This window comes from Prionailurus viverrinus, chromosome B2 (genome assembly GCF_022837055.1).
Source record: "Prionailurus viverrinus isolate Anna chromosome B2, UM_Priviv_1.0, whole genome shotgun sequence".
Lineage (NCBI taxonomy): Eukaryota > Metazoa > Chordata > Mammalia > Carnivora > Felidae > Prionailurus > Prionailurus viverrinus.
This window is the reverse complement of record NC_062565.1, coordinates 99099019-99112001: the sequence shown is the minus strand read 5'-3', so window position 1 is coordinate 99112001 and position 12983 is coordinate 99099019. Positions and strand designations below refer to the sequence as shown.

The following is a 12983-nucleotide window of genomic DNA, read 5'->3' as shown; positions in this document are numbered from 1 at the left end:
GTTAAATATCATCTCCCCTATTTTACTAAAAACTGGCACTCAGAGAGGTCAAACTAGGTCTCAAATCTAAGTCTGTCTGCCTCTGAAACCTATACTCTTTCCACTGTTTCATTTCTTAAAATAATAGCGCCAATTGAATAACACAATGCTCAAGGTATTATGTGTGTTCTCTTGAATTCTGCCAAAGCCTAGCTCTGTGATGCTAAGTGTATGAATTCAGAGCTGTGTCTGTATGTATGCTGCCCTACACCTGGCTCCTGGGCTGACTGAAGTTAAAAATATAGAGATAAAGAGGGCAAAGTACAAAGACAATAAATCAAGTTACACAAGGAAGGCCATGGGGCTACTCCTAAAGAGATAGACTGCTTCTAGAAAACAGGAAGGAAGGTATGAGAGAAAAGAAATCTGGAATTATTTTCATGTTTCCCCTTGTTAGTGTTGTCATCGATGGCTATCCTGTAACTAAGTATCAAATCAGCCTCCTGGAATCTAGGTCAATCATTCCCATGGTCATCTTTGAGCTGGATGTGCCTTCCAAGGAGATTTTCAAAAGATTGTTCCTGGAAAAAAAAAAGGAACCAAGGTAATGTGTGTGATGAAAGCAATGATAAAGAAATGAACTTTAATCATCCAAGAAACAAGTATGTTTTTTACAACTTTTTCCATTCATTCTGTTTCGTTATTAGTTTGCCTTATCCACTGCACAATAGCACACAAATTATGGCAGTCAAAAACTCAAAACACCGCAAAAATATTAATGAGATTAGGCAATATTATCAAGAACAACATCAGAACTGGTATGTGATTGATGGATTTCACAGCAAATGGTGGGTGTGGAATGAAGTCATTAAGAAAGTTCAAATGGTGAATAAATATATGCAGACATACCTGGAAAGAATAAACGCAGGTAAGAAAACACCTTGTTATTAAAATATAATAAAATATTAAAGTCTACACATGCCTGACTCTTGTTACCATAATTCATTCAATTTGAACATTTGTTCCCACGATCTTAATCAGCATTTTAAGTATATGGTACTATCCAGTTACTGGAGCATGTAAACTGTTCTAATAAATGACTGCCACTACTCAGGCTATCATTTATTGAATTCCTGTGTGAACCTAGCACGTAAAAGTAATACAAAGCCTCTCACTAGAAGAGTTTATAGTGTTTGGAATGCCACATAAGAAGCTAAGTTTCAAGAAGGCTAGTCATACGAAAGCAGTGGTCTGTGGAATGACATTTGGCAAAATTTTGTTTATGAACCTAGAATTAAAGTTATTTTTAGTATTTATATCCGTTATGGTATTAGATAAATGTTGAGTCTATAAAAAACTAAATGTAAGCATAAATGCCTTTTAATATATATTTCGAATCCATGAAAGAAAATATATTCCTCTAAGTTACTTGATTTTTCTCCAGAAATACACAAAATACAAGGAAAGTTATCTATATCTGATATCTCTAAAAAGAGTGATGACTCCTGGGGCGCCTGGGTGGCGCAGTCGGTTAAGCGTCCGACTTCAGCCAGGTCACGATCTCGCGGTCCGTGAGTTCGAGCCCCGCGTCGGGCTCTGGGCTGATGGCTCAGAGCCTGGAGCCTGTTTCCGATTCTGTGTCTCCCTCTCTCTCTGCCCCTCCCCCGTTCATGCTCTGTCTCTCTCTGTCCCAAAAATAAATAAAAAACGTTGAAAAAAAAATTAAAAAAAAAAAAAAGAGTGATGACTCCAAGGAATTTATCTGTAGAGACATTTGGTTAGCGACTTTGTTTAACAGAGAAGATGTAATGAGGTACGAGAGCAACGTGACTAAGAGAATCTTGTACAAGGAAAAATGCAATGAGGATGCTGCATCATTTAGTCTTGATTTGCTTCATTATTTGGGTATAATCAGTATCCCTGGTTCCTGTTTTTCTGCAGACCAGGAATTTGTTTTTCCCTGAGAATTACACGGTATGACGAGTACAGGGAAAAAAGAATTGAGTTTTGAGAAACCAACTCGCAGTGAGTTTTGGCTAGCATCACACTAGTAAAACACTACATCGCAGACTTTGAAAGCAAAAATTGTGAATCATTCATTTCTGTTTCCCGATTTCACCCTCCTTGCCTTAGATTCGGCTCCCTGGAAACAGATTCAAGATTAAAAGTTGTGTCCAGAAGCTTAATCAGAAAGTATTCTCAGGATTTGAGTTGTCAGATTAAGCAAACAAAAATACAGAATGCCCAGTTACATTTGAATTTCAGATAAATAACAAATAATTTTTTAGTGTGAGTGTGTCCCAAATATTGCCAATACTCTAATACTAAAAAAATACTGAAAACTCATCATTGCTAATCTGAAATTTAAACTCCCTTAGCATCTTGTATTTTATCTGGCAACCCTAATCAGGAGATACACCTGAGGGGAGTGAGGACACTGGAATTGGACGGAGGGAGAAACTGACCTGCCGTGTGGTGCAAATAGAAGCCTCAGCAGACAGGGGAGCCCTGGAGCTAGGATGGGCCTTCAGAGTTTCCCAAATTGAGGGGAGGACCCACGTTCTGTATCCCTCCATTGGCCTGCCACTCAACACAGATCACTCTGGGGGGTGTGGGGGGAGGGGTTAACCTATGACAGACGGGCAATTCCCATTGCAGCTGTGACCCATCAGCACTGATGTTTCTAGCATCTGGGGGATGGCCGCGTCAGCCCTGAAAGTGGGGTCTGGATGAGGCACCATGGTATCCACTTTATTACTCCATATATACATGCCTCTGCCTTGAATAGTTTGATCGAAGACTACCCTGTTGATCTTCTGCTTCAACTTCCACCTAATAATCTAACCTGTACCTGATTGTTTGAAATTAGTCTTGACTTGTTTTTTCATTCCACATTTCTTTTGTATGCTTTTCAAATGATCTCCTATCGGGGAGCCAAAGTTTACTCTAATGATATGGAGCAAGGTCAGGGCTAGAAGATTAAAGAGACTCTTCCTCATTCTGCTTATTACATCAGAATAAGATACGTAGTTATTGCCAGATGTCATCAAGAATACCCCAAAATCAGAAGAAGAGATAATTGAGTATCTTTTAGGACTTGTAGTCATATGATTCTAAATTACCCTGTCCCTGTCATGAAACCTGTCAGGATTGGTGAGGTTAAGCACATCTGAGCTAAAGAGCAATCTAGGATTGTAATACTGTAGTACCATATAGTATAATATTATAGCACTATGTAATACTATATTCTTTAATAATATAATATATTATTATACCATAGTACTGTAGTATTATAATAGTTTAATATCCTTTGTAGGGAAGGAATATTAGGGCTTAGCCTTTTCATCTGTGTCATAAACAACAGGTGAATAGTGTATTAGTTTATCTATTGCTGCATAACAAATTATTTTAAAACTTAGCAGCATATAATACACACACACACGCATGCACACATGCATGCACAATTTCTGTGGGTCAGGAATCCAGGCACAGTGTAACTGGCTTCTCTGCTTCAGGGTCTCTAATCCAGGTATTGTCTAGGATTATTGTCTCACCTGAAGGCCCAACTGAGAAAGAATCTACCACCACATTCGTTCGTGTATTGTTGACAAGATTTTGTTCCTTGAGGATTGTTGGGTTGAGGGCCTCAGTTCCTTGCTGGCTGTTGGCCCAGAGACCACCTTCAGTTCCTTCCCATGTAGTCCTTTCCAACATGGCAGCTTGTCTTATCGAGTGAACAAGCTGAGAAGGCAAGAAAGAATGCCAACAAGACAGAAGTCATGATATTTTGCAATTGCCTTAGTTTCCTGAGGCTTCTGTGACAAAAGGCCTTAAACTGGGTGTCTTAAACAACAGAAATTTATTCTCTCATAGTACTGAAGGCTAGAAGCTCAAAATCAAGGTGTGACCAGGGCCATACTGTCTCTGAAGTCTCTAGGAGAGAATCTGTTCCATGTCTTTCTCTTAGCTTCCACTGTTTCCAGAAATCTTCTGCATTCCTTGGCTTATAGATCATCACTTCAATCCTAAGGATAAATTTTATGTTTACATCGTCACATAATGAAGTATGGGTTATGCTTCATAATTTTATAGTTAATTTAAGACCGTCCTAGTCATAATAATAATTTTTAAAAGGTAAAACTTCTCACTAGTTAAAGGGACCATTAAAATGTATTGGGGGGGTCAAAATTTACTTACTGTAACTAAGCTGTATAAAAAATAATTTCATTTTCTAGAACATCTCATATTTTTTTGGAATCCCCATTCCAGTACGGTATTGGGGAGAAAACTCTTAAAACTGTTCATTGAAGGACCTGGGGCTCTTCCTTTTTAAAATAGACTCTTTAGGGGTGCCTGGGTGGCTCAGGGCGTTGAGTGTCCAGACTTGGTCATGATCTTACAGTCTGTGAGTTTGAGTCCCACGTCAGGCTCTGTGCTGACAGCTCAGAGCCTGGAGCCTGCTTCAGATTCTGTGTCTCCCTCTCTCTCTCTGCACACCCTCCTCTCTTATGCTCTGTCTCTCTGTCTCTCAAAAATAAACATTAAAAAAATATAAAATAAAATAAAATAAAATAGACTCTTTTGGGGTGCGTGGGTAGCTCAGTTGTTTAAGCGTCCGACTTCGGCTCAGGTCATGATCCCATGGTTCATGGGTTCGAGCCCGTGTGAGGCTCTGTGCTGACAGCTCAGAGCCTGGAGCCTACTTCAGATTCTGTGTCTCCCTCTCTCTCTACCCCTTCCCCACTTGTGCTCTCTCTCTCTCTCTCTCTCACTCTCTCTCTCAAAAATAAATAAACTTAAAAAAAATAGACTCTTTATGGTAAACCTAGTCACTTTTGTAAAATGTTTCTTCCCTTCTCATCTGAGCACACGGGAGGTTTGTGTCAGTAGCATCATGTCAACAAACTATTGGCACTTTTGAAATCTACCCCATGGAAAAATTTAAAATATGTAGCAAATTTATGGTGTGTGTGTGTGTGTGTGTGTGTAAGTGGGTATGTATATATGCATATACATATATATGTGTAGATATTATATATGTATGTGTGGATATATATATGTATAATATCTATACATATATATGTATATGCATATATATCCACACATACATATATGGCTTATAACATATATATAATTTATAATAGTTAAGAATTAAAAACAACCAAAACATTCATCAACAGATAAATGACTAAGTAAACTATATGTATATTTATACAATGGAATACTAAGCATCAATTAAAAGGAATTAGGTAAATCGTATAAACTGATATGAAAAGATGTCAAAGACCACAACTAATTGATAAAAGCAAGTTGCAGAATAACGTTTACAGTATAGTGGCATAAGCATACTATATGCAAAAAATAAATGTGTATATGTAAGTATATAGAAAAAAAAATCTGAAAGAGATACAAACTCAACAGTGATTACTCCCTGGAGGGACGATGAATTGAGAAGATGAAAGTGTGAAGAGAAACTTTTAGTTTTTACTCTATTGTTTGGAATTTTACAATGTGTATGCATTTGTATGATGCATATGTCCTTGCATTTATTTTAACTTCTAAAATCACTGTGTTTTCTATGAAAAAAAAAGGATAATAATAATCTGTTACTAATAGGAAAAGCTGCATGCATTGACAAGTTATGTATCACACCTCAAGAACTGATTTCTCGCCTGGGGGAATTTGGACAGTTCTGCCCTATCAGCCTGGCCGAATCGTATGAGCTCGTTGATTGTTCTGTAACTGAGTCACTGAAATTTGCAGCAGAGTTCAGAGGGCACTATTATAAAATGAGTTCTCAGGAAAATCTGAATGTAAGTTTGTTCCTAACTCCAAATACTTACTAGGGAAAGAAAATGCCTATGTCGGGATTCATCAAATAGGAAAGGGTGGGTGCAGCTGGGAACACCCAGGAACTGGAGACCAGGAGCCCCATTACTGGAACCTGTGACTTTAAGACCAATGAGGCACCTCGGAGGCCAGTCCTGAGACTGCACCCCAAGATATATTTTGGCACAAAGCAGAGATTCAGGATCAGTGAGGGGCCCTCAGCTTAACAGGTAGAGAGACCCAACAGCAACTCCCACCAGTGGTGGGGATGCTGAACATCAGGACCCAGCCCACAGGTGGTTATGGTTATGGTTATGGTTGTGGTTGTGGTTATGGTTTATTCATGGTTATGAATAAACAGTATATTTTAAACCACCTTTGAAAGAGTAGTTACTCTCCATCCAGGAGATATTTCCCAATCAGGTCAGGTTGCCAAGAAAGGACATAAAACATACTGCTCTAGATGTGCATCAGTCTTTACAGCAAGCCCTTCCACAGCACATCCTCTCTAAGAAGGAGAACCAAATGGAATATTTCCCATGCTCTGCAATCTGGCCCACTGCAAAGAAGGGGGGTCTCTGCATTCCCTCCGTGGCAGCCTCCCCTTTCCTCCCAGTGGCAGCTGCTTCTGGTTAGCAGGCACTCAATATGTCACAGTGAGTTCAAGTCAACAGCTGAAGGAATCTGTCTTGTTCCTGATGATTGCAAGGTCCTTACAGTCCCGATAGTCTGCTTCTTCCCGACATGCCCAAGTGTCCACAGGGAGTCATCATAGCTTCTGTACAGGGAACCATCATTAAATGTGTCTGTGTACTGTGAAAAAAGAAAAAAGGTAGGCAGCTAAGGGATTAAGGTCCTAGAGTACAGAAGGGAGGTCACAGTCAGTGGAAACTTCTTCATCACTAGAATTCCCTATATACCTTATATTTCTGTTTAATGCAATGGAATACAAATCTGTTCTAATATTATGTCTGTAATTTTTTGAGATAAAGGTTGGTAGCTGAAAACTAATCAGATGCCTCTGGACATTTTACTTTCCCCTGAAGAATTAGAATTTTAAAAATTTTATTAAGGAGGCATTTATTTCTTCCTGCATATTTAAATGGCAATCACAGAATTGTAAAACTGGAAGTGACAGTGCAGATCATGTATCTGGCCAGCCGCCTCCATTTTACGGAGTGCTAACTGAAGCTAGACGGCTTAATTCACCTGCCGAGCAGCACCCAAGTAGTTAATTACACTGCAGAGCAGGGAGACAGGCCAGCAAGAGACTGTGCACTCTTTGGTGACTGGCGCGTACTATGAGCTCAATAAATGTTTTATATGTGAGTGAGTGTGAGATCAGGAGAGAGATCTTAGATGTCATCACTTCAGAGCATTACTATAAGGATCTTGCAGTCAGGGAAACGAGTTACTGTAGTGCAGAAAGTGGCTCTCAGATGGTTTGCTGCTGAAAACGGAGAGAACAGCAGGAGAACCTCGGTGTCTCTTTGACTGGCGTAGCACTCCTGTTTTAAACGGTCTGATTGCTGTCATCATTTTCTTTAGAAATTTTTGCAGAACCCAGAATTGTATGTGCCTCCGTTAGCACCTCATCCTCTACCACCTGCTGACATGATCCCCAAAAGGCTGACACTGTCGGAGCTGAAGAGTCGATTCCCTAAGTGTGCGGAGCTCCAGGGCTACTGTCCAGTGACCTATCAGGATGGAAATCACAGGCAGGTCCTCACCCTCGTGGGAGTTTAGGGTGATATCTCTACTCAGAATAGGTAGTTCCTATAACAGTCTTAATATTGGGGTCAAAAGGTCACTATTATTTAACTATAAAATGTTCTGTTTCTTCCTCGAAGAAAATTAAACATTTTTGACATTTTATTTACACGATACTGCATAGTAATTATACAACAGGGTTTTTTTTGTTTTTGGGTTTTTTTTTTTATCTTTCAGATATGAGGCCCTAATACCTGGGAACATTAACTATGCTTTAGAATATCGTGATCGTATATATATTTGTGAGAGTCGAGAAAAACTCGAGAAATTTTTGAGGTGAGACCATTCACTAAGTTACAAATATTGAACATCTTCTATATTCGGTGCACCATGCTCGGGGAGGTGTGTGTGTGTGTGAGCAAAATATATATTTTGTGTACAGACACACATATGCATACATACATATATACATGTATATATACATGTATAATGATGAATAAGAACTGGTCCCTGCTGTCCCAAAGCCTGAGGCTCCAGGGTAAGATAGACTTTACATACCTATTAACAAAGAATGTGATGGCATTTAGGGTGGGGAAATGCCAGGAGTTCTGAAAAAGTGTGGCCCAAAACTCTGATTGAATTGTCTGTTGAAGTGAGGCCTGAATGAGGAGTGGGAATTGAGTGAGTGGAGGGAAAGAGAGACAGGTTCCAAGCAAACAAACCTGGCCCAGGGGAGTCACAGAACTGCCAAGAAATTCAGCATGACTAGACATGATGTGGAGAAGAAAAGGATGGAGAGGTGAAGCTGGAGAAGGTGAGTGGGGCCAGAGGGTGGAAGGTCAAGTAAAGTTACCATAAATCATTGGAACTTGATCCAAAAGGCAGAATGACTACACTGCCTGTTATAATCAAATCTGCTTTGGAGAGAGACCATCATTGGAGTGTTGATAATGGTTTGGAGGCAGGAATGCCAGTGCTGAGGCTATTGGGATGATCCTGTCCAAAATAATACAGCCTGTTTGAGGTCGACCATGAAGACTAGTGTGGGCAAAGCAGTGGGCTTCTGACCAACCAAGCCCCGAGAAACACCAACACACAAATATGAGAAGAGCTTGCAAGGAGAATGAAGAAGAACCCACAGAGAGGTGAAGGAGAGCCAGGTTGGGGAGGCTCTGGGGAGGAGGGGAGAGAGCCGGGGGGTGGGCGGGGGCGGTGGCCAGCAGGTTTAAATGCTGCTTAGAGATCAAGCAAGACAAGAGCCGAAATGTGTGTCAGATTTAGGTTATAACAGGTCATTGGTGATCCTGGCAAGAATGGTTTCAGTGGAGTGAGGTGAGTAGAAGCCAACTACAGCGTACCACAGAGGGGATGCAAGGTGAAGAAATGAAGACCTTGCCTAGTCCCGAGGTGACACACACAGCAGCTGAGAGGGTGATGCACCTGTGGGCAGCGGGATGGAAGTGAGACCACCGGACATGGTTGCACACTGTAACTTGGATCGTGCATGCCCCAAGTGAAGGGAGTAGCAGCTGCTCATCTACCGCCAGACATTTCTTTGTTTCACAGAAAGTTGGGAACCAAAGTTCTTTTTAAATTTTGTTTACTTTTGTTTTTTTTTGAAATTTTGATACAAATTTCTAAAACTAACATGTGGATCAGATCATATAGTATTCTGAAAATACTATGTGGAATTTGTGCAGTAGTTTGTGATCTCCACTAAAGCTCACTGTTTGAAGAAGTGTATAAAGAAAAGACACAAGTTGCTAGAAGTGATAGAGAACTGATGGAGTGAAGGTAGTTTTTCTTTTTCCTTGTATTTTTCTTTTTTTTTTAAATTTTTTCCAACGTTTTTATTTATTTTGGGGACAGAGAGAGACAGAGCATGAACGGGGGAGGGGCAGAGGGAGAGGGAGACACAGAATCGGAAACAGGCTCCAGGCTCTGAGCCATCAGCCCAGAGCCTGACGCGGGGCTCGAACTCACGGACCGCGAGATCGTGACCTGGCTGAAGTCGGACGCTTAACCGACTGCGCCACCCAGGCGCCCCTCCTTGTATTTTTCAATGGGGACAGTGTGAGCATGTTTAGATGTAGATGGATGGGAAAGATCCAATAAAGAAGGAAATGCCAAAGGTGGGAGGCAGAGAGAAATTACTGTACTAAAGAAACCTGGAGACAGGCCAGAGGGGGATCCAAAGTCCGGTGGAGAGGGTGGGGACAGCTCTTACATGGCAGGTAAGCTCCCCCACGGAAAGAGGAAGTGTGTGCGCCTCTGCTTGTGGTGAGCACTTGAGGAAGTGCCACTCAGATGGCTTCTCTTTGTGACAAGGCACCTACCTGTAGGAGCTCTGAGCTCTTACCTTCTCCCTTGTCACGTTCTCCCCAGTGGAGAAAACCAGCTGAACTGTACCTCTTAGTCGTCTCCTGTACATTCACATCCCTATGTCCTCACGGTGAGTATATGTGTGAGCATCCATCTGATGAACTTTGTGTTCTTAGGTTGCCACAGAAATACTGGAATCAGAAGCTTCCATACAAACTGCCCCCGTTAAAGGAGCCCATACACCTCACAAGTCTTCCTTTGCCTGGATATCTGGAACAGGTTCAGTTACATGGTTGTCTATGTTCATGTATTAGTAGAGTACAACGATCTGTTTTTTAACAATTTTTATTTTGGTAACAATGAAACTGAAGGCAGAGTTTTCTGATTTTTAAGCTGTAAATCCACTCTTAACCTATTTTGATTATGGGTGGTTGTGAAAAGAAGAAGTGAGAAAAACCCTTGGTTCTGTAGCTAATCCCCAAATACCTGCAGGAAAATGAAGACAGAGTAGATTGTCATGAAATTATTTACGGTTGACTTGTGGTTAGATTCTTATTTAAATTTTCTTATTTTTAAATTTGTAATATGAAGATTCAGTCTCTGAGAGGTTTAGTCACTGCTCAAAAGTGTTGAGTTGCAAAAGCACCACAGCTAAACCACCAAAGTCATATTTTGCCCCAAATCTAGGGGCAAATGCCCCCAAATGCTACTCAAGTCACACTTTATTTATCTAAATATAACTCTTTTTACACAGAATAAAATTCACTAATAATCAACCACTATTTTAAAAGTTTTTTTTTTTAATTCTATAAAATTAATGCCTGGGGCATAAATAATTTCATACCTTTCTCACAAATTCTTAGCATTTTTTTTTACTTGCCTAGATGGTGAGCCTTCAATCTGGTTTAGTATCAAAAGGCAAGATGAGGCTCACCCATAGAGGAGTATTCTCATAAAAGGCCACATTTCACCAGGAGGGCCTCACATCTTCTCTGCCCGCTCAGGGCTTCAGAAGCTACCGTAGTGACAACTGTGGTCTCTGGAATTCCTTGCCAGGTGGTCAGGAGTCCTGATAGCAGAGGCAATCTGGTCAGCTCTGGCAATGGAAGTAGAAAATGGGCCGAGACAACTCAGAGCCCAGGAACCCCTTCTTTTGTCTTTAACATTCGGTTATGGAAAATGTCAAATATAAAAATAGAAAGAATTGTGTAATGAAGCCCATATATCCATCACCTTCCTGACATTCAGCCAATTTGTAATTTTCATTCTTCCTAATCAAATGTACTTTGTGTTCCTTTCTTGTTGGTTAAGTGGGCATCTAACCACCTTTATAAGCCCCAGGAGGCTATTAGAGGCAAAGAATAGCCTCTTTATCTATTTGCCACTAAGAGAAGAAACCAAATTCAAATATACATATGATTTACATTGTTCCCTATCTGCAGGGTATTGCAACTTCACTAATTAAAGCAATGAATGCAGCAGGATGCTTAAAGCCCAAATTCCCCTTCTTAAGTGTAAAGAGATCTGCACTGCTATTTATAGCTTTTCACCTAAAAGGTATGTCTTCTTTAATCACATGATACTTGGCACTAATTTAACATTAATTGTAGTATACGTGATAAATGCATAGGATTGTTGAGCTGGATTGGTTGTTTGCATTGGTGTGTGTGTGTGTGTGTGTGTGTGTCTGTGTGTGCGTTGATAGCAAATATTTTGATGAAAATATCAAAATTGAGTTTCTAGTTTTTAAAGCAAGGATTACAAGTAATATAATCGGCTCTCCATAATCCATGCCACGGAGAAAGGTGAATAGAGGCAATTATGATCTAAAATGGATTAATCCCTAAATCTTACGTGTGATTTGAATATCTTCTCAGCTATAGCTGTGCAACTGTCTCACACATGTAGTTCTCTTTCTTTTTAATTTAATGACTCACTAACCTAACAGAAAACATTTACAGTTCTGTGAAATTTTCTGCAGCCTACAATCCCAATGGTTCTGAATATACAAAAAGGAAGTATAAGAAGAAGATGGACCAATTTTTGGAGAGATGTGAACTCATTACATATCTGGGTGCCAAGATGACCAAAAAATACAAGGAACCTCAGTTTAGAGCCATTGACTTCGATCATAAATTACAGACCTTTCTCTCTCTTAAAAATATAGACCCAGTTAATGGATAGTTTGCTTGGGTGACTGCAACCAGAATGTCAAGAGTTATCTGAAAGGGATAGAAGGAAATAGGCTGAAAATCTGACCCTCTCTGCAGCACTTTTCCCTTCTGGTGGACTCAAAGCACTGCCAGCCAGGAGTGCGTGCACCTTCCTCTATAAGCATAAGTCTTAATATAACTTACAAATTATTGCCTGAACATTCTTCCTTTAACAAAATAGTTATTCCATTTAGAGTAAGTAACTCATTTTACTTAATACATTTATTGTTCAATTTCCTTTTTAACATTTTCAGTCTCCATTAAAGAAAATTGCTCAGTAGGTGTTAGAAAGCTTCAAGAAATGAAATTAACATTGATATAAATAAAATAGAAACATTGGTTACACTTTCAACATAAAGAGCTGTTTGTAAACGTCATGAACTAGGACATGTTATCATTTTCCCAACAAAATAAATGCATTTGAGATAACTAAATGGCTGCCTCTTTTCTTTTTCCTAAGTATTCAAGAAGCAAGCTGTAAACATCATTTTGTAATTATAAATCACCTGCAATTTTGAGAATGATGAAATCTAGAGTCTTATCATGTGACATTAACCCAGAAGTATGTTAGAGGAGAACTTACTAGATTGAATTTGAATGAGATTTTAAAAATAAGATTATCAATTTTTCAGCAGCAGTATAAGAAACCTAGGATATGAAATGGCAAGATTGGCTCTTCAAAAAATAAAAAATACAACCATTAACTGTGTGATCTTAGGTAGATCTTGGTTTCTCTGAGCCTTTGTTTCTTAATCTCTAAAATGAGTGATTTAGTTCTTTTTTTTCCAGCTTTATTGGCATATAATTGACAAAATTATATATACTTAAAGTGCTCGACGTGGTGATTTTGATATAGGTATACATCGTGAAATATTTCCCACCATCAAGTTAACTCGGCTTATCCAACTCCTCACATACTTTGTGTGTGTC

General features: G+C 39.6%; 1 protein-coding gene and 1 long non-coding RNA gene across 3 annotated transcripts in view; one reads left to right on the top strand and one right to left on the bottom strand.

Annotated features, from left to right (window-relative positions):
- The window catches only part of AK9 (adenylate kinase 9), a 133873-nt gene extending 121401 nt beyond the window's left edge, over positions 1–12472 (top strand). For both annotated transcript variants that reach the window (XM_047860268.1, XM_047860269.1), the window contains 8 exons: positions 437–583; positions 687–907; positions 5596–5792; positions 7357–7526; positions 7756–7854; positions 10017–10119; positions 11283–11397; positions 11822–12472. In XM_047860268.1, the coding sequence (XP_047716224.1) occupies positions 437–583; positions 687–907; positions 5596–5792; positions 7357–7526; positions 7756–7854; positions 10017–10119; positions 11283–11397; positions 11822–12024 (1255 nt within the window). In that variant the 3' untranslated portion in view covers positions 12025–12472. The remainder of the gene's footprint in view (positions 1–436; positions 584–686; positions 908–5595; positions 5793–7356; positions 7527–7755; positions 7855–10016; positions 10120–11282; positions 11398–11821) is intronic.
- LOC125166367 (uncharacterized) lies at positions 455–3714 on the bottom strand. The gene is made up of 2 exons (XR_007152438.1): positions 3534–3714; positions 455–560 (listed from the first exon to the last, which is right to left on the bottom strand). It is a non-coding gene; the product is annotated as an uncharacterized LOC125166367 (long non-coding RNA).
- Positions 12473–12983: the final 511 nt, after the last annotated feature.